Source organism: Pyxicephalus adspersus, chromosome 6, assembly GCF_032062135.1.
Source record: "Pyxicephalus adspersus chromosome 6, UCB_Pads_2.0, whole genome shotgun sequence".
In the NCBI taxonomy this organism is placed as follows: domain Eukaryota; kingdom Metazoa; phylum Chordata; class Amphibia; order Anura; family Pyxicephalidae; genus Pyxicephalus; species Pyxicephalus adspersus.
Window position 1 is genome coordinate 3,823,828 of NC_092863.1, and position 21,881 is coordinate 3,845,708.

The 21,881-nt window shown below is 43.7% G+C and overlaps 1 protein-coding gene across 1 annotated transcript; it reads right to left on the reverse strand.

Moving 5' to 3' along the window:
* Nucleotides 1-14,258: 14,258 nt before the first annotated feature.
* Nucleotides 14,259-21,373, reverse strand: LOC140332917 (zinc finger protein 217-like). The gene is made up of 6 exons (XM_072414173.1): nt 21,291-21,373; nt 17,281-18,844; nt 16,678-16,797; nt 15,134-16,396; nt 14,734-14,815; nt 14,259-14,491 (listed from the first exon to the last, which is right to left on the reverse strand). The coding sequence occupies exons 2-5, from the start codon at nt 18,572-18,574 to the stop codon at nt 14,748-14,750; spliced, it is 2,745 nt and encodes a 914-aa protein (XP_072270274.1). The 5' UTR covers nt 18,575-18,844; nt 21,291-21,373; the 3' UTR covers nt 14,259-14,491; nt 14,734-14,747.
* Nucleotides 21,374-21,881: the final 508 nt, after the last annotated feature.

Below are 21,881 nucleotides of genomic sequence, written 5' to 3' on the forward strand. Positions count from 1 at the left end.
AGCTGTAAGGTAAACCTCTCCTCATGAAGTCACAGGTGTGGACGAAAAGTGTAAAGGCCACCGGGCTTAGTGATTGGATGGTAATTTTTCGGAAAAAATATCAGCAACCAATTGGATGATCAGCTCTGTCACACACAGCTCCTCCCTTCTAAAATTCCTCCCGGCAAATCCAGTCAGACTTCACCATGAAAGAGAAAAGAATAGTCGGCAGGCCGGTTCAAAATTCTACTTGTCATATATACTATAATACAATTTCAATAAAGATAATAAAGAAAGAAAAGTATTGAGGTGGAGCGCTGACAATCTCTTTGGGGCCACTTCTTTATATTTGTGCCCAACCCATTCTAGGCAATCTGAATCTAGGCTTTGGTTCCTGAGACTCCTCTAACAATGAATGGGGAATGGAGGTTACTAGAAATGTCACCTGGCCATATAAAACCTGCAAGGACTGTGGGGTTATCAGCCCAGACAGAGACGTCTTATTGGAACACCGTAATGAAAAACACATAAAGGATTCAATTTTCACAGAGAAATCAACAAATTCTGCACCCTGTGAGGGAGGAAACTGAACAGGGCAGTAATGGGGAGCAAAAGTTTGTGGAGTTTTTAAACCTACAGCCTGCTTCTGCCCCAGTCCAAACACCTGCAGCTAAACGCAATTGGCTTGCAGAACTAGACCCGTTCAATACATATCAGGTCTGGCAACTGGCAACAACAGGCAAATTGGCCCTAGGCAAAGGGGAAAAGGAAAATTCCATTGGAGCCAAAGTGGAAGCTTCCTCTGACCTAGATGAGATTGCAGGAAAGAAAGCTGTAAAAGATTTTTGTTAAAAATCTATTTTTTGTGATTATTGTTTTTATTTTATGTTTATGCTATATGAATCAAAGAATGATTATTTGTAAAAACTGATCAATTCATTTTTTTTGTCACTTTTCGTATGAAAAATAAACACTAGTGAAAGTGATTCAAAGTCTTCATGTGATTATTATGTTGTAATGTGTGTCTCTAAAGCTGCATACACGTGCAATTATAAATGTTGGAAAGGATCTTTCACAATCCTTTCCAACGACTAAGCACTGCATGATGCATGAACAATGCTGTACATACAGAACACCGCTGCGCACTCTCCCCCTTCCCTTTCCTTAGGATCGTTCGTCGTCCATTGTTTGTGGTCCCGCCAGGATGGTAGTTCGGACGATGGACACGGGGCGCTGTACACACCCCAGATTCTCGTCCAATATCGGCCCTGAGCCAATTATCGGCCGAGAACCATTGGACCTGTGTACGTAGCTTTAGACTTTTTTCACACTATTACTCATTTCACAATGCACGTTAATGATGGTGTTCGAACCAGCCACCATAGACAGCGTTCAGCATGGGTGGTTGACTGGTGATGGGATTAGCATGGGAGATGTTTTCATGATGGCTATTTTAGCAGTGACATCCTCACAGTGACCCTGTTACTTAGATTACTAGATTAGTTCATCTACAGTTTCCTTATAGATCTATATTTGTTATATTCTTTAAAAGTCTCCCCTCTGTGGACAGACAAACACCCTGAGACTGCTGCTAGGAGCTTGTATGAGTTCTCCACAACCCCAATAGACTCAGAATTGGCACTCTTTAGCAGTGTTTATCAATCAGCCAGGGTTCCCCCAGAGGTTGCTTGAGCAATGAGCAGTTTCTTATTCTCAGATCAGTTTATCTGACACCAATGATCCAGACAAATGTCATCACTGTAGCCAAGGTGTAAGAATTGTTTAATTAGGAGCGAGGAAGAGCTATTGAATGAGAAAGCTCCTTCCAAAAATCTTAATATTCATGACCAGGTTCAGCCACCTTTTTATGAGTAATTACAACAACCACCTTGGTGACACAACCACACCCAGCTGAATGAACCATTTCTAGTGATCCATCATCAAAATGAACAAACTGATAATTCTGGGGAATGTTAACACATCATTTCCTGGATTCATTATTTTTCTGTCTCTCCAAGAAATTGGGACAGATGATGGTTGGGCCTTTTCCCATCCTGAAGATTATCAACCCTGTGGCTATTCAGCTTATACTTCCTGACTCCAGGAAAAATCACCTGGTATTCCATGTGTCCTGTCTAAAACCTGTACAAAACTGGTAGAGCTTCCTCTCCATCTCATGATTGAAGGCAATAAAGAATTTGAGGTTGAGGCAGCCTTTAGTGCCTCATCAAATGGAAAAGGTTTGGCTTGAAAGAGAATTCTTAAGAATCTTCCAGCAATGCCCATGCAATCAGGCTGGTGAGGGCCTTTCACAATGCTCACCTAGCGGGGCTTGGCCCTAGGGGCATCCAGAGGATGACCTTGAGGGTGGGCACTGTCACACTACCTGTCACTTTCTGGGGCGCTCCCCACCAAACTGTCTTGCAGCATACCGTGCCTGTCTGCCCCGCTGAGCTCTCAGCTTCTGCACTGACTCCCTCTCACTGCCTGACAGAGTACGCAGATGCACTTTTTGGTTTTACATCTCTGTGGGCAGTCATGCACACTCTGACAGCAGTTCTCCGAACTGACTTACCTGGCCCAAGCAGTACGCTCAAATGTGTTTGATAATCTTCTCTCACCCCCCCCCATAACCTCAATATACCCTAGACTATAGGGGGTATACCTAAATCCACTGTCACAATCAAACATACAGGCATGGTAAAGAGACTATGATATCCTGACAGACAAAATCATCCAAGCCTACCTCACGGTCACTAGGTCACAGTCAACCCTTGCCACTCAAACCTTCATTATGCCCAAAATGCGAGACTCCCCTGTCACTCGGACACACTACCTAAAGGACTGGGGCCCAAGTCGAGTGTTATGGTCATTTGATCCTGATGGAAGTGGCGGTGTGGTTTCTGCAGTAACAGCTGGTCTGGGATCATCGAATAGCTCTGCTAATTGTTTCAAAAAGGGTAGTAACATCAACCAGAGCAGGGTCACCATTCTCCATGAGCTGGAAAGCCTATGTCTGTGGTTCCCCGTAGAGAGGAAGATAACCGTGCCAACTTTAGGGCATTTCTCTTCAAAGGTCAGTGGCTGCAGAAAGAAGTAGAGACGGCTTCTCTGCCTTTTGGCTAAGATCAAGTGTAGTATCTACCTTTGCCCTTAGGGGTGTTGAAGCTTTTTAAGTTGATACGGTGGATCTCGCTTGGTCTATCCCAGCCATTTGGTCCTGGTGAGGTACCCTTTACTCCGCCTTGTAGGATCGTCGATTAAATTCGGCTTCACCTATTTGCTGCTATTGGGTTAGAGGTTAAGCCCTTGCCAGGAACAAGCTTGCGATCTTCCCTTACCCCCCACTCTTGTGTCACTACCCCGGTAGTGGACACCAAACTGCCTTTTCAAAGGCAAAAGAGCCCGAGGAGCCAGAGAAGCCGACCATCAAGACACTGAGGAAGCCGACGCCAGAAGCCGAAGCCGAAACAAAAAGCCGACGCCAGAAGCTGAAGCCGAAGCCTGAAGCCGCAGCAGAGGGCCGAGGTGTCCGAGGAAGCAGAAATGGCCCCGAAGAAGATGACAGAGAAGAAGAAGCACCCGGAACAGGCCCAAGCCAGCCAGGGTGCAAGAAGAGAGACCATCCACCTCCGCCCCAGCTGCATCTGCAGGAGCAGAGGCCAGCGGAAGACGCCAGACCGCAGATGGGGTCCCAACCCTGGAACCCTGGATAAAGCAAACAGTCGTCCTCCAGCTGAAGGAGGTGAACGGACGCATCCCAGATATGACTCCGGAGGTCTTCGGGGGGGAAGATGGTGATCGACCAAGGATTCTCCAAGGCCGAGACCCTCTCCATCCAAGCCTTCGTGAGAGGTATCTTCTATGTCACATTTGTTTCTCTACAAATGTGCAGAAGATACTGTGAAGTGAAGGCGGCAGAACCCGGATCCCCTTTCGGCAACTTTGTTGCCAATTCGCCCATCCAACGGGAGGAAAGGCGGGTCACGGTGTCCATGCGCAGCCCTCACATACCTGGACAGGACATCGCCACATACCTGAAAAGATTCTGCATGATGCTTAGGGAGCCGACCCAGATCCTGGACGCCAACGGCTTCTGGACTGGTAAGTGGACCCTCACCTGCAAGCTCAGGCGAGACGCCACCACGGGGGACCTCCTGCACTTGCCACAGTGCATCAATCTAGGCCCATGCCCTGGAATCCTCCACTACGAGGACATGCCCCGGACCTGCAGAAGGTGCGGAGCAGAAGGCCACGTAGGGAAGGATTGCCCCGCAGTGTTCTGTGAACTTTGCTGTGCCACAGGGCACGAGTCCAAGGATTGTCCTCAGACTAAGATCTGCAACCTCTGCGGGGAAAGAGACCACTTATACCGGGAATTCCCCAAGAGGACAAGGTCCTACGCTGGGGTGTTGAGGGGCACAGGACATGGAAGGCTCATCAACGTGTACGCCTCCTCTGAGAAGAATGAGCGGCTGGAACTTTTCCAGACCCTGGAGACCCAACTCGCTACCACCAGGGCAGTAATAATGAGCGGTGATTTCAACTGCCCAATAGAGGAGGACAGGCGCAGCTCCGGCATCATGGCAAAGTTGGACTTTACCTCCTGCCTTCTCAAAGAGATGGTGGCGGAAGCTTCCTTGAAGGACGCCGTAGGCTCCATCGGAAGCGGCGCCGCAAGCTACTCCTGGTGCTGCCCCGATGGATTTGTCCGCTCAAGGATAGACTTCATCTTTACATCCAGAGAGGTAATGCACAACAGCCACTCCATGGTTCCCTGCTTCTTCTCAGACCACAGGGCCCTTCTCTTTCAGGGGGATCTCGGCAAGGGCTTCGGCCCAGGCCCAGGCTCCTGGAAGCTGAACAGCGCCCTGCTGGAAAAGGAGGAACTGATGGAGGAACTGAGGGGTGAGTATGTCAACTGGAGGGAGGACAAGGAACATTTTGAGAAAGGTGAGTGATTGGTGGGAGTTCGTGAAAGTCAAGCTCCGCAGCTTCTTTCAAGCGAGGTGACGCCAGCAGGTGTGCGCAAGGAAGAGTGAGTTGCAGTCCTTGCAGGACCTCTACCAATGCGGCTGGGACGTTAGGCGAGACCTGGAAGAGACCAAGAAGCGCTTGAAACAGCACTTCGAGGAGGACGCCAGGCGCATCATCTCCTGTTCCAAGGTGGAGCACCTCGAGAAAGGTGAGAAGTGCAATTCTTTCTTTTTTAGGAAGCTCCACTCCGGCCACACCCCCCTCGCCGAGCTGAGCCGCCGCCGAGCTCGGACTCGACCGGCACACTCCGGAAAGGTAAGTCAGAGGTGATGGAAGTGGTCAGCGACTTCTACCGGACCCTCTACTCAACCAACACCCTTGATCCTGCAGGCGCAGCGTCCACGGACGCTCCCCTCACTATGGAGGAGCTGACCTCCGCCGTCAAATCCTTCAGGCGGGGTAGGACCCTGGGTTGCGACGGTCTCCCAGCGGAGCTCTACATAGCATGTAGTACGTGTGGGATCTCGTAGGCCCGGACCTGCTCGAGCTGTACGAGGAGTTGGTGGTGGAGGACAGAATGCCCCCATCCCTGAGGGAGGGCATGATCACGATCTTGTATAAGCGGAAGGGCGAGAAATGCGACCTCAAAAACTGGCGTCCCATTTCTCTCCTCAACGTGGACTACAAGATCCTTGCCAAGGTACTGGCCAACCGGCTAAAGAAGGTTATCGGACAGATTATCCGCCCGGACCAGACCTGCGGAATCCCAGGGCGACGGATTGCGGACAGCCTCGCACTGGTTAGAGACACGGTCCACTACATCCAGGACCGCAACATCCACGCTGCCCTGGTCAGTCTTGACCAGGAGAAGGCCTTCGACCGTGTCTCCCACGGGTTCATGCTTAGAGCCCTCTGTAAGTATGGTCTCGGTGAAATGTTCTGTTCATATGTTAACCTGATGTACCTTGACATCCATAGCACAGTGCTGGTGAACGGCTGGAAGATTGACCCCTTCCCGGTCCTCTCCGGGGTCAGACAGGGCTGCCCTCTGTCACCTCTTCTTTTTGTCTGTTGTATAGAGCTCTTCGCCGAATGCATTAGACGGAATCCAGAGATCAGAGGGATCACCGCACCAGGACCAGACAGAAGGGAAGCGAAGTGCTCGCTCTACATGGACGACATGACGGTGTTCTGCGCGGACAAGCGTTCCATCAACGTGCTCATCCAGATCTGCGAAGACTTCGGCCGAGCTTCGGGGGCAAAAGTCAACTGCGGGAAGTCGGAAGCCATGCTCTTCGGGAAATGGTACCTGCCTTCCTCTGCACCCATCCCCTTCAACATCCAACTGGACTTCATCAAGATCCTTGGCGTCTGGTTCGGGAAGGAAGGAGCAGCCCTGAAGTCTTGGGAAGAGAGGCTGTCGAAAATGCGTCAGAAATTCGGCCTCTGGAGCTTCAGAGACCTCACCATCGAAGGGAAGAACCTAGTACTCTGCAGCGAAATCCTTCCTGTGTTGCAGTACCTCGCCCAAGTCTGGCCCCCTCGCACCAACACCTGCAAGGCCATCACAAGGGCGACCTTCCACTTCATCTGGGGCTCGAAGATAGACCGAGTGAAGAGAGCAACGATGTTCAAGGAACATCGTAAAGGTGGCAAAGGAGTTCCGGACATCGCAACGATGCTGAGGATCTTCTTCGCCTGCAACACCATGAGAAGGACACTAGTGGATCGATCTTCGACCTCTGCAGGGAACCTAGGATGGGACAGGTGGGACAGCTCCATGCCGTTCAACCGGGACACCCCTTGGTTCTACTTGGACAACTTCAAGTTCATCAAGGAGAACGAGCTGCAGGGCGTCAGGCCCGACCTGTGGAAGCCGAAGATGATCTACAAGCAAATCCGTGGAAAGGACTCTATGGAACCTGTTCCGGGTAGGAACGCAGTCACCTGCAAAGAAATCTGGATCAACATCGGGTCCAAAAGACTTACCAACAGGCACAGGGACTTGGCCTGGATGGCGGTTCAAGGAGGACTACCCTTGAGAACTTTCATGCATGCCAGGAACTTATGTAGGTACAGACACTGCCCCTTCTGCTTCATCGAAGAGGAGACAGCTCCGCACGTCTTCTGGCAGTGCCCCTACGCCCAAGCCGTGTTGAAGACCATGGAACAGGAACTGAGCCAATTCGTCCCGAGAACGGCCATCACATGTCTGTTCCACGGCGAATTCACGGGAAGAGAAGCCGAAGGAGCTTGGAGGATTTTGAACTGTGTTAAGGACGCTATCTGGTGCGCCAAGAAGCGCCTTATCCTCCGGAGGGAGAGGATGTCCATCGAGGACTGCCGCAGACTGGTCCTCAGTCTGCTCAGAGACTATAACCTCATGGACTTTCCGGAAGAGGACGTCTGAGAAGGCCCCCCCCTCCCCTCCGCCCCCAAGCTACCCTTGTAAAAATAGTTTGGGTACTCTAGTAAAGCTTCGGGCCTGTGAGTTCCTCCCTACCCCCCCCACCCCCCAACCCTGCCCTAATGCACAGCCGTTCTTTATTAGATGTGTGAAGTGTGTGATATTAGTTGTGTGAGACCTCAAATAAAGCTTTGGGCCTTGGATGAGCTCTTAACCTCCCAACCGTTAAGCCCGTACTTTTTCGTATTAAAAATAGTTGCAATTATCGATAACCCCGTACTTTTCTCACTCCCCACTTACCTGGTCCCGCTGTGCTCATCCAGCGTCGTGTCCGTGTTCCAGCGTCGTCCTCCAGCGTCGATCTCCCTCTCCAGCGTCGGGTGCCGTCTCCTGGTCCCGCTGATCGTCCCGCGTCGTTCCCCTTCCAACGCCGGGTGCTCTCTGAAACAAGGCTTCTTGTGCGTGCGTGCGCGATGACGTCGGTGCGTGTGCGGGAAATTCAAATTGAAACTCATTCATTCATTTTGTATTGGATTGGATACAGGAGTTTGTATTCAATCCAATACAAAATGAATGAATGAGTTTCAATTAAATAAAAATACAAAGTATATATTTTGTATTGGATTGGGTACAGGAATTTATATTCAATCCAATACATAATGAGAGTTTGAATTTTGTTCTCATTTTGTATTGGATTGAATCAAAGTCCTGTATCCAATCCAATCCAAAATAATAGAAAATATATTTATGTGGTTTTGTCTATAGGTATGTGACGGACACTAGGGAGGTGTTTTAGAAAAATATATTACTATACAGTATACCGAATTATCGCATTTTCAGTATTTTTCATTTATTTATGTATTCTTGTTTAAGCTGAATTTTGTGTTTTTCCTTTAATTTTATTAAAAGTAATTTTTTTTTTTTACATGATTGTGTGTTTCAAACATTTTTTATATTCATTATATCTACTAGACCCCTATTCGGACATATTTCTGTAAGTTACAGGTCAACAATTTAAAAAAAAAAATTTCATGAAAACCTGTAACACTTTTGGTACAGAAATCTAGACATCACTGTAACGCCCAGGTGGTTAAGGACTGTTTTAGACCAAGTAAATAAAGGTGTGGATCAACAAACTGTCGGGGTGGTTTGCGGTACCAAGCCGCAGTGTGGCGGGATGTATGTATTTATTTGCTAGTGTGTTGTGGGGGATTGTAATGTAGTGTTATGCGCTGCGTCGCAATTCCATGTATGTATGAACCCGGATTGTATTGTTTTCGAATCTTGTGATTAATAAAATATTTTATTCAATCAAAAAAAGAAGTAGAGATGGCATGCATTGCGAAAGGCTCAAAATTGGTTTTGATGTCCTGAAAACCGGGTTGGCAAGGGCAACTTGGGTTTGGGAGCCAGAACTGATGATGAGGCAGAACAGACTGGTACATTGTCCATGGTCACTTGTGGGCCTCTCTGGACTTCTTGCAATAAGATCTTCAACTCCGAGATCTGCCTACATAGTTCTTCTCCTGTATCTGTCTCCGGAAGCCTGCATTTTTCTGTCCTCTGCCACCCTGAAACAATACCTAAAGGACTATTATTATTATTATTATTATTATTATTAAACAGGATTTATATAGCGCCAACATATTACGCAGCGCTGTACATTAAATAGGGATTGCAAATGACAGACAGATACAGACAGTGATACAGGAGGAGAGGACCCTGCCCCGAAGAGCTTACAAGACTACAGCCCTAGAGAGGCATTCCTGTCTGCAATCCTCGACTTTGAACATGGCACTACAATTCAAGTTCCACTGGAACCGAAGCTATGCCTCTTTGGCAGTTCGGAGGGTTTCCATTGGCCTAATCCGGGCATAGGCACTCATACCTGGATACGCCTCCTTGCTACCAGAAGAACAATTCTTTACAGTGGATTCATCAACACCCCCCAAAATTGAACATCTGCGACTGCTCCTGGTCATATTTCACAGAGGCCTATTAAATATAAATAAGGAAGAAGAAAAATGTGTCACTAAATTCTTTTACAAACGGTATGCCTTAATGAAACGGGTGTTAGACCCCACAGAACAGCAACAAATCCAACACAGACATCGATACTGTTAGGGCTATGCCCCCTGGCAGGTGACATGGGATTACCTGGGTCTTGGAGTCCAAGCCTAAGGGTCTCCTCCTGGTCTTCACCAGAGCACCCCGCAAGGGATGATGGGCCAGCGACCCTAGTTGCTATCGGACCACTTTGCAGTAGGGAGAACACCAGGTTGCATTTTTTTCAGTAAAAAATAGTCTGTCAACTGGGGTTGGCCACTTTACTACAGTGAGACTTCCTGAAAATTACTAATCCCAGTAACAGGATGATGTCCTTTTCAAATTCTCATTTCTCTGGTTTTGCATAAAATCAGTGAGTAGTAAGTTGGCCAAAAAGCTTCTTGACACGAGGAGGAAATGATTAGGATTAGGATTAGTCTTCCAAATAGACAACCATGAAGACGACCAGAAAGTCCCTAAAGATATTGTTCACAAAATGTTGGAATGTAGCATGGGCATTACACAGACCGAATGGTATTATGAAATAAAAGTGATCAAATTGGGTGCGGAAAGCCATTTTACCCTTGTCTTCTTCACAAATCCTAAGTTAAAGGCCCCACACAGGTCTACCTTGGTGAACACCTTGGCTGTTTTTAACCTCTGAACGCTTTCTGGGATCAATGGCAGGAGATAGTGTTTTTTGATAGCAATTGGATTCAGGTCTCTATAAATAATACAGGGGGATAGACTATGGTCTTTCTTTTCTAAGAAGAATATGCCTGCACCAGCAAATGACATGGAGGGGCAAATAAACCCTTTATGAAGTTTCTTGTTAGTGTATTCTTTGAGAGCAGACAATTTGGGTTCAGACAGTGAATAAATGCAACCAAATGGAATACTGGCTCCGGGAAGCATTTCTATAGGGCAGTCATATATATTCGATAAGGAAGAAGAGAGTCTGCCCCTTTCTTGTCCAATACATTCAGATACTCCTGATAGATAGACAGTATATTCTTGGCTGCAATTTAGGCTGGCGGGTTTAGACAGGCAAACTGGTGGCAATAGTCGAAGCAAAAAGATACTAGACCTGTGAACCAATTGATGCGAGGGTTTTGGGCTTGGAGCCACGGTATGCCCAGGACGACAGGGAATAAAGGAGACAGGATGATGTCAAAATTTAGGAATTCCTGATGGTTAGGAGAAATACAGGTCAGGAACAGATATGATTCCTGAGTTACAAGGCCAGACTTTATAACAGAACCATCAGCAAGCTGCAGCAGGAAGGGTTGAGTCTATGAAGTGGAAAATGTAATCGTTAGGAGGAGAGAGAGGCATCTTGAAGCAGGTGCAAGCTCCTGAGTCAAATATTTCTTGGACCTCCAAGACTGGTTTCGATGTCCTAAAAACCAGGTTGGCAAGGGCAACTTAGTTTCAGGTGCAGGAACAGATTTTCATATTGACCATGGTCACTTGGACTGGACTGGCTCTGGATACAGTTCTCCAGTTACAAGTAGCCTCTCTGGACCTTTTGCACAGATATCTTCTACTCAAAGATCTGTCTACATAGTTCTTTCAGTGGAGAACTGTCCCCAGAGGCCTGCATGTTTCTGGTGGGATCTTTTTGACAGGTGATGCGTAATCACCTCGGACACAAAGTCTAAGGATCTCCTGGTCTCTTCCAGAGCACCCATTACTTTGCTACAGGAAGAAAACCAGGTCACGGCCCCCTTGCTCTCACTCCCCACCAGAGGCTTGTGGAACAAAGGGCTCCTGTGTAGGGACAGCCAAGATCAGGCAATGAATAGGATGACAGTGAGAGGCAACTGTAGTCCATGTTCAAGCACAAGTCATGGCAGGCTGTAGGCAAATGTAGTCAAGGTCGGGCACAGGTCAGGGATTCAAAAAGGCACAATATGGCGGAGTATAGCTGAGCAAGTCTCAGGTAGCAAGGCTGAGGTTCCAGCAACCAGACCCTGGAATCAGGGAGGTATAAATAAGGCTAGCAGCCAAAAGCAGGACAAGATTGGAAGCAGAAACTACTCTGGTCATTGGCTTCTGCAAATACTCTGAAATCAGCAGTGCTCAGCCTCAGACTAAGTGCAGGGTATGAAAAGCAAACCTAAAAAAGCTAAAGAAAGGTTGGGGATGATGCCAGACAGAGGATTTGCAGGGCGGTAACAGATACTCTACCTAGCCCATTCTTTACTTCCCCTAGATGTGGAAACCACACGTAGATCCTGTGTATGGTAAAGATATTGTTTGCCATCCAGCCCAGGAAACCCCTTCCTCTCCTTCCCCCCACAAATCTGCATATTGCTAGAACTGTTACAATGTATACTCAACTGATAAAACTACTAACCCCCCCAAAACCATTTGGCTGTACACTTCCGTCCTCTATTATTTTTATGGTCTGTGTTTTTTTTAATTTTATCATATGTTCAAAGAAATGTCTTGTTTATTCTGCATATATATCTAAATTTGAAAATACACAAAAATAAAGTAAAAAAAACAAATAATACTAAACTATGCTCCCATTCCCATGCCACCACCAGTTACCCACCCATGGAACTCAGCAGGCCATGTTAAACACTTTCTTTGGCAGCTAGTTTGAACACCATCATTAAAGTGCATTGTGATTTCACACAATGGCATACTAGCGTGAACAAGGCCTAAAAACGCACTTTACAAGAAAATAATCACAAAAAGACAATGAATTCCCCTCACCAGTGTTTATTTTCATAGAAAGAAATGACAAAAAAAATTACTACAAAACACCCAAAAGTTAGTCTTTACAAAAAAAAACATTCTTTGATTAGCATAGCTGGAAGAAGCTGAGAAAAAAAAATAAATAAAAAAGGATTTTGAACAAATACTGAAAAAAACCAATAATAATAGTAATATTATTAAAATAAATAAAAATGAAAGAAACTCAAAAAGGAATATACAGCAGATATCCCATAACACTGAACAAATGGGGTTACATCAAGCAGCTTCCCACATGGCAGCAGGGTGGGATAAATTGATGGGAATGCTGGGATTTGTGGATCAGGAGCAGCTCCTCTCTATAACCTAATGTGACCTCTGATATCTGGTAGCTGGGCTGCTTTTACTCTTGTGTTAAAGTCTAGGAATACAGATTTCTCATACAATGAATGCTGGTCATTTGATGCAGGCTGCCATCTTTTAGACATCTCCATTGGCATGGATATTGAGAGGATTTCCGCTTTCTGACCCTCGGCATTCATTAGGAACCCATGTTCCTTACGCTTCAATGCCTTTACTACTGACCTAGAAGAAGTAAGCAGGTCACGTGTTCAGTCCTTGTCTACAATACTGTCCTGACCAGTTCCCATTACTGACCTCACACAACCAGGGAGTCGGAGATATACGAGGGGGTGCTGAGAAGTTCTTGACTTCCCCCCCTTCCAGATGAAATAGAAAAATGAGTGTGGGAGCATATGACAGCCTAATATCTTAGTATGTAACTGTGCAAATATCAGGTCTTTGCGATTCTAAAAACTTTCTTTCTTTTGGTGAGAAGCTGTGATGGCAGAGGCACAAGCAAGTTTCACGTTGTTGGAGTTACGGGCCGTCATAAAGTTTTTGTTTCTCATTGCTGTAGGAGGGACACTTCTCCCCCAGTGCTGACTTTCCCTGTAGAAACTAAAACTTCATGACGGCCCGTAACTCAAACAACGTTAAACCTGCTTGTGCCTCTGCCATCACAGCTTCTCACTAAAAAAAAAAAATCAGTTTTAAGAATGGCAAAGACCTGATATTTGCACAGTTACATACTAAGATATTAGGCTGTCATATGCCCCCACACTCATTTTTCTATTTCATCTGGAAGGGGGCAAAGCCAGGAACTTCTCACCACCCCTCATAGAACAACCCCAGGCAATTTAAAGTGCAAAAGGGCTAAAGGAAATAACCCATGCTTTACATAGAACAACATTCAAATGCATCGATGAGTGAAAATATCCAGGGAAGATGGATCTGCATGATGCTGAGCCTCCATCATTGTAACAATCAGTCTAATGAATAAAAAAAAAAAAAAAAGGGTAATTCATAGAAAGACGGGTAGGAAAGAAAGCCCTCCAGCCAGGAAATAAAGATTTATCCAGTTAGCTGTACCTTCCAAATTAATGTTGGTCCAGTAAAGGAATCTGTACAACTGTGCAAAACTATAGTGGAGGCTTTACATGGTTTAAGGCACTTATAATACAAAAAAAAGTGTCTCCAAAATTTTCACATACACGATTGTAAAACTTTTTCAAGTACAAAAAAAAAACAAAAAACCTCTCTTTCTTGTTGCTGTAGCCCAATCAATATTAGCTGCCATATTGGGCTGTAGGAGAGCTCAAAATAACTCTCAACGTAAATATCCTAGGACTTTCAGGTAGGTTGTAAAATCACCTCCACTGCACTGACATGTCTTTGAAATGTTCACATGTTTATCCTCAAAAGGTAAATCAAGTTTTTCTGTAAGGCAGCCAAAATTGAAAAAAAAAAAAAAAAAAAAAAAAACAGTTCCGGACAAGCGTACATTAAGGATTTGATGTCAGGTCCAAAATCAAGCTCAGTTGCACGAGACTTAGAAAAAAAACATTTAGTTTCTCTGTATAAACTTGAGGTATCTAAACTGTGGCCTTGAAAAAGTAAAATCTGATAATTTTTAACCATTTCATTTGGTAAACCAAAACAAAGATGGGAAAGCAAAGTTTCATAATAGCCACTTCATGAAAAAAAAAATAAAGAAAGAAAAAAAATATATAAAAATATCCAGCCCCAGCAAAAACAGAAAGGGGCGCTCAAGTATAAAGAAAAAAAGTCTCATTTTATTTGGTAATTTTTCTTTCAATGTAAGAACGTCTTTACTGAAAAATATAGATTTTGCATTGTAGATTCGCAGGGATACGACCGTAGGGAAGCCATCCGGCCAAAGAAAAGAAAATATACAACACTCCAAAAGTTTAGTGTCGCTCCCCGATTCATTCACAGCTTGTGTAGGAAGGTTCCAAAGGAGAAGAAAGTTAGCAGCTTGTGGGCACTCGGTACAATGCGCCCATATCCTTCACAGCCCTGAGAGAAAAAAACAAAACAGGACCTGTTACTACAATGGTCATACAACACACTGGTCATTTTATATTCTGTATGATAACTTGCTGGATCCTTGGAGCGTAAGGCATGAAAAATATCCCCCCCCCCCCCCCACCCACCAAGGGAATGTGGTCATGTCTGACTAATATGCAGAGTCTACATTTTAATAGCAGACATTGGCTGCTGCTGATAGCTACTCGTTCATACAAGATGCTTCAATTTACCTTTTACAAAGTTCTTAAGTGCTCCTTTCATTCGGTCCAAAATTTTGTTCTGATTTATTTTCAGTGAACAGAATATTCCTCCCTGTGGAAAGAAGGAAGCGGTACTTGTTATATAGGAAAAACACATAAATCATCATTTACCAATGACATGAGAGGGGTGAATAAAATCCTGATTACCTCTGACAGAGAGAGTACATATAGGGCTGGAAGTGACCTGGTTAATAGATATTTAGATCGTACCAAGGTAATCCCCCCCCCCCCATTATAAAATCCAATATCCCCTGTTTTATGAGACTAGCTGCTAGGTGTGAGTTAAGAAAGGAGGTCACATGCTACCCATCAACAGAAAGATTATGACAAATTACAGTAAAGTTAGAATAAAATTGGTTCTCAAATTTACCTTCCACAGTAGTGGATTCCTGACCAGGATTGTTGGGCATTCGATGTTCACAGGGTTGCAAGACGTTCCGACGAGGTTCTAATGTAGCAGGTAAATTTTCTTGGCTGTTACCATTGACCTGGTTAGCATTCACATAACTAGTAAAATTTGGAATATTGTGATTCTCTCCAGACAAAGATGGAACATTATTGGGTATGCTAATATTATTCTTCTGGCTGCTGGAAGGATTCCATTGGGATTTTTTTTTATCAGGCTGTGGTATTCTGTCCACTAGAAATGTGATGCCTTGCAGGTCTGGATGCATAAATCTATTATTTCCAGTCTGCTGGTTATTTGGTTGAGCAGGATGAGGCCTATTTTCCTGTTCTGCACTTGGTGGATTGACCTTGTTTGCCTGAGCCTGGGCCCGTTTTAGCTTCTCATTGGGCTTGGAGGGTGCACGAAGCCTTAACCTGGTGTTTCCCAGATAATATGGGTGCACGTCCATACCATGTAATGCTGGAGGACAACCAGTGCGTCTCATTTTTAACACAAGAAATGGGTTTTTTGCCTTCCTTAAAGATTTATTATGGTGTTCATAGCTCTGTTTGTGGAAGAGCCTTTGGTGAATCGACAACACTTCTGGATACAATGTTCTATAGGTGCAGTAAGGGCATTGGTGCCTTGTCAGTAAATCATTAGTGCACAAATTAGTTGACAATCTATTGGAAGTACTTGGGCACGTCAAGTCGAGAGGTTCCGGATCAACAGTGTCCAGACTGGGTTGGATATTTTCTGCTGTGGAAGTTTCCATTAAACAGGGTTCATCGTCCAAAGTTTCTGCACAAACCAAAGAAATCTCTTCCTCACCCTCTGGAGTTGGAGATGGGTTGTTTGGAGGCTGGCAAGAAGTTGAGGCCTCAACATTCTCTGGCTTAACTTTTATTTCTTCACTTTTCTCCAGAGCTGCCAGTTCCTTTTTTTGGTCCCGTCTTGCACTGACAAGTTTATTGCGTAGAGCTGACATGCGCTTGGGTGGTTTTGACAGAAACTCCACTTTGTCCACATTCGTAGGTAGCAGAGACGATTTGATTTTTGGTAGCTGCACAACAGCAGACGGCTCTTCCAACACTTTCTTGGACAGCTGTAAGCTCTTACTAATTCTTTTCACTAATTCATTGGACTGCCCTGGTTTATAATTGTGATGTCTCTCCAAATGATACCTCAAGGAGGTCTTCTGAGCAGCCGTATAGTCACAAAAATCACATTTATAAGGTTTCTCACCTAGAAAATTAAGAGTAGAATGTAAAAATTTGTCCTAGTAAATATAAACACATAGACTGATGTGAGGGACAAGTGCAAGCTGTAGTGTGAGGGGTGTTCTGTAGTCCAGCATGGCTGACATCTGTTGGATTTTTTTTTTTAATCAGGATAAACAAGTGTTTTAAAGGGCAGAACAATAGGAAATGAGTATGTGGTTCAGCCATTTACCAAATATTATTTTGTTCTGCTGAGGAATATACTAAAACGCCTAAATAGAAGTTTTTGGTCAGTGCTCTTCTTACCTGTATGGGTCCTCAGATGAATATTGAGATAATAATTTGATCGGAATGACTTTTTGCAATAGCCGCATTGTCTTGAGACTGGAAGACCTTTACTTTGGAAAGCCCCTCCTTCATTATTATCTAAGAAAAAGGAATTAATATATTAGAAATTGTACATTAAATGCTATAGTGTAAATATAAAAATGTGTTTTAAACATTCACAAAACCAGACATTCCAATCTAGCCTACAACATTACTCAAAAACACAACTATGTGTAAAAAAATAATAAATCATATTTAAATGGGATAATAGATCATAAAACCAGAGTGTACATAAAGATAGTAGTAATATTGATGTGGTTAATAAGGATTACCCCAGGTGTAAAAAGATTTCTAAATAATACCATCATCCCACCACTAGGGTGAGCTACAACCTGCAAAATGGTTATTGGCTCCAAATAGAAATAGCCAGGTCTTTGATTCTGATGAATATCTTCTACAATTTAACAAACAGAAAAGTTCCTCAACTTAAAGTTGCTTTGTCAAACAGTTCCCAAAGTTCCTATAAAAGTTTTAGAAGCTAATCTAAGACAAAAGGGGCAAACATGAAATAGCAATTCTTACCTGTAGGTGTGGAATTGCCAGCAGCTTCTTCTGATTCAGAGACAACTTCCATTTTGATCCCTTCATTGTCTTCAGGGTCAGCTGGAGTATGAGGAGACCCCATCATAAAATGTCCATCATAACTTGCAGAGGACTCCGAGTCACTCCTCTCCTTCCTATGGACGCGGGAATGTAACACTAGTTGGTGATAAGTTTTAAATAATTTCCTGCAGTCAGTGCAGTAGTTTGACTTCTCCTGGTCACTGGGAGATTTATTTTCATCCATATCCTGTATTGGAGAAGCTCCATCTTCACTCTTAACGGACTCGGTCTCCTCCACATTGGTAGACTTTTTACCTTTTACAGATTTCTTTTCTCCAATCTCATCTTTGTCCGAAGATGACTCCGCTTCCATATTGGCTCCAAAGGAATTTTCCTTTTTTTTGCCATTGCCTAGGGCTAATTTGCCTGTTGTTGCCAGTTGCCAGGCCTGATATGTATTGAACGGGTCTAGTTCCGCAAGACATTTGCGTTTAGCTGCAGGTTTTTGGACTGGGGCAGAAGCAGGCTGTAGGTTAAAAAAACCCAAAAACTGCTCTTTGGCCGTTTGCTCGCCATTACTGCCCTGTACAGTTTCTACACGAGGTGCAAAATTTGTTGAGTTCTCTGTCAAAATGGAGTCCTTTATGTGTTTTTCTTTACAGTGTTCCAATAAGGCTTCTTTGTCTGGGCAGATTCCCCCACAGTCCTTGCATTGTTTATAGGGCCAGGTAACATTTCCAGTAACCTCCTCTTGTTCAACCCCATTAATTGTTATAGGAGTCTCAGGGATCGGTAGGGTTTTATTTTTACCTCCAGATCGGCTATAATGAGTCTTTTTGTGAATTTTAAGAAACCATGGTTCTTTGAATCTCCTCCCGCAAATGTCACAAGAATATATAAAGGAGTCCTTATGTTTTTTCATGTGGGTCCCCAGGTCAGAGTTATCAGGAAACGTTTGCCCACATACCTCACAGTCCGAAGAATCACTATCTTTTTTATCTTCCTCTCCTGAAGTGCCTGAGATATTTCTATGTCTGTCCTCAGGACTGAGGAACTCCGCATCAACACAGAGGACCAATGGTTCACACAATCTTGCATGATGTGTCTCTATCAGGTGTGTTCCTAGTTCTTCCTCATGTGTAAAGGACTCTGTACAAAAATCACAATTAAATAACATAGATTCTTCATCTCGACGCATAAAGTTTTCTTGATTGATATTTTGGGAGGGGTTGTTCCTATCATCCATGGCCAGGGTAGAAGAAGGACTTGCCATTTTATGGCTGCCTACACCAACAGAATCATTAAACGTTTTAGAAAATGAATTGGAATATGTTTTGCTAGTTTTAATATAGTGCAAATTGTTATTCCTTGTTTTGGACTAGTAGCAAACAACAAAAAAAATGATTCAGAGAAATTCCAAGAAAATTGGTGTAAACAAGGGCAGAACTTCCAAGCTGGAGTGTTACATGGTGACTTTCAGAAACTGCGAATATTAACACTTGCTCTTGGAGTGAAGAAAAATCAAACACAATCAGCAACAGGCCTGGAAGAGAGAAAGATGAATACAAGATATTGATTATTGTATTGTTCCATAATCTCATAGCTAGAATACATTTATTATAAATAACAATTACTGTCATTATATCACTCACATCTATATACAATGGCTTCAACTGGCAATAGAATCTATTCATTCACTAAGTTCTTTTCTCTGCAATTTGTAATATATATATATATATATATTTAGAAGTTTCCCAACTGTACCCTCCACAAGTCCTGCCCTAATCTTCAGATGTAAACTTATCTACAGTTTATTAAGAAGTAGAACAATCAGAAAAGGAATAACAATTAAATAGAAAAAAATGTATTCTATGTCTCTATGAAGCTACCAGTTTTTAAAATTTCTAAGCAGCAAGAGATGAGAATGCAAAGTACAAAACAAAAAAAAAGAAAAAAAAGAAAAAGAAATTTAGATAATTTATATATTACCTGAAAATGCAATAATGTTTAAATTACCAAACCATACACCTTAGTAAAACACCTTAGCTAGCAATCTATCACTACCCTATACCATACATGCCATTATTCCAACAAGTTTCATTTAGCTCACCAGCACCATGAAGCATTCTACAAACTCCATGGCTCTTCCAGCAATGACAAAGAAGTGACAAACAACTACTGTCTACAGAAGAAAAATGGCTTCTTACTATGTGAAATCTCCTCGTCACCCACAAACCAGTCTTTTGTCTTCCAAACTTTTCCCTTCTTGCAAGGATAACTCAATCAAATTGAATTGAGCTGCTGGTAGATAAGCCACTTTGCTAAGATAGCTTAGTTAAATAGCTAGCTACCTCCTCCCCTCTCTCCACCTCTTTTTGTGTTAATGAAGGTGGTGGGGGGGTTGGATGAGGAAGCTGTAGCAATGCCTTTGCAGCAGCCATTGGAAATTTGCATTAAAAAAAAAAAAAAGACTTAAAACACCGGTCCAAGTGCACATGGTAGGAGAGGCGAATGCTGGTGAAGAACATGTGATACTTGTAAAAGTGAAAAAAAGAGTGATGATTCATTAAGTGTCCTGGCAGACATATTGCAGAATGGTGTATCTGAATCCTCTTCTCTCTATCACAGGAAAGCCCTGTGGGTGAGCTGCGTAACCCCACTCCTGCCAGACAATGGCTTCAATTCAATTTACTCTAAAAAGAAAATGGGAACTTACTGAAGTCAGAATGGAGAATGGCTTCCTTGGAAGGGGGAATTAGTGACATACACATGGGGCAAAAGGAATAGATAGCCAGGCTGGGGTCACCCAGATTCTCCAACCTTGGCTACAACAAACTCTGCAAGCTGGATTCATTAGTCAGCAAGTGGCTGCTGCAGCCCAGAATAAAGGGATTTAGGATTCTAGAGCAATCCTGCTGCATGGAATTATTACTTGCAGCTGCCCTGGGCTTCTTCATTATCAGCAGATCAACAGCAAGTATTCTGGAACTCATGTATCACTGACAAACACACATTATATATATATATATATATATATATATATATACACACACATACACACACACACACACATATACTTACTGAGAAATAAACTCATTTTCTGCATTCATAATATTTGTATACAAACTCAGAAAACTTCACTTCCTTTTTGGGTAAGCAGCATTAGTTGCTGATAATATTACTTCTTCAAGGTCAGTGGGGAAAAAAATAAAGTCCCAATATTATTCTTGCTTCCCAGAATGCCCCAGGGACCCCCCACCTCCCCCCTCCCAGGGCAGCACGTTAGTTCCCAATACAATACAAAAATACAGAATAAAAGAAGAAGGCATGTAACAATAAACATGGGGCTCACTATACATACTATACATACACTTGTATAACAAACACACCAAAAGTAAGTGTTAATTACAGACGCCAGGCTGCAGATCTGTGAATGTGTGATGGCTTCCTGTTCATCTGCCTCTTCCAGAGAACACAAGACAAACCAGAAGAATCCCACCAACAACAACCCCCCTCCATGTGCAACTTTACAAAACTATCACACAAGCAAAGCTGCACATGGCTTCCAAGGCTAATATCACATTAGATCAAGAGATCTATATATAGAGAGATAACATTATATAAAAATATATATAAAAATCAATCAAATAGAAAGCTCAAAATACAGAGATCACATAATATAAAGAGATCCATATAGAGAGATCACATTATATAAAAATCAGACAAATAGAAAGATCAAAATACAGAGAGATCACATAATATAAAGAGATCACATAATATAGAAATCAATCAAATAGATCACAAGTAATAAAACTAAACACTAAGTATACATATAACACAGGGACAGATAAAGAAGGAGAAGTGTGGCTGTACTCTGCCCAACAAATGTTGGAGATTACAGAAGAGGAGAAGGAAGGAGAGGCAGGGAGTTAGAGAAGTTTGCTTTGGCACACACATTTAGGAATAAGCATGGCTGGGTATTGGGGTACCTGCAGGTCGGTGAGTGCTATGGATGCACAGGGGAGAGCTGTACCTGCTGCTAGAGGCGAGACTTCATCTGTCAGAGTTTTTCTTCTTTGCAATTTTGGGAAACACTTCCTGGGTGTGTGAAGATGTCATCCTCTTATTGCTGTCCCTGTGTCTAGTCCCCGCCCCATTCTTCTCTGCTCCTTTATGTGTTCTGTGTATGGGAGAGTTACAGTGATATCATTATGTTTTCATAGACCACCTGTAATCCCCCTTACCTGAGAGTGCCCCTCATTGTGATCAATACCCCCCTTCCAATACTGGTGCCCTCCTCCCCCTGGTAGTGTATCTATGTCTTCTATTATTGCCTATGTACCCCCTGACATCACTACCTGTGTACCCTCTTATATCAATACCTGTGCCCCCTAATAATTACCTGTACCCCTACAATCACTACCTGTATCCCCCATGTTATAATTACCTTGTCACAGCTAACACTACCTATAGTATGACTCTCCATCTATCACATGTAACGTGCAGCCCCAAATTATATCTGTGTACTATTATAATCAGCAATAATAATCCCCCTGTTATTATCACCAATGTACCCCCTG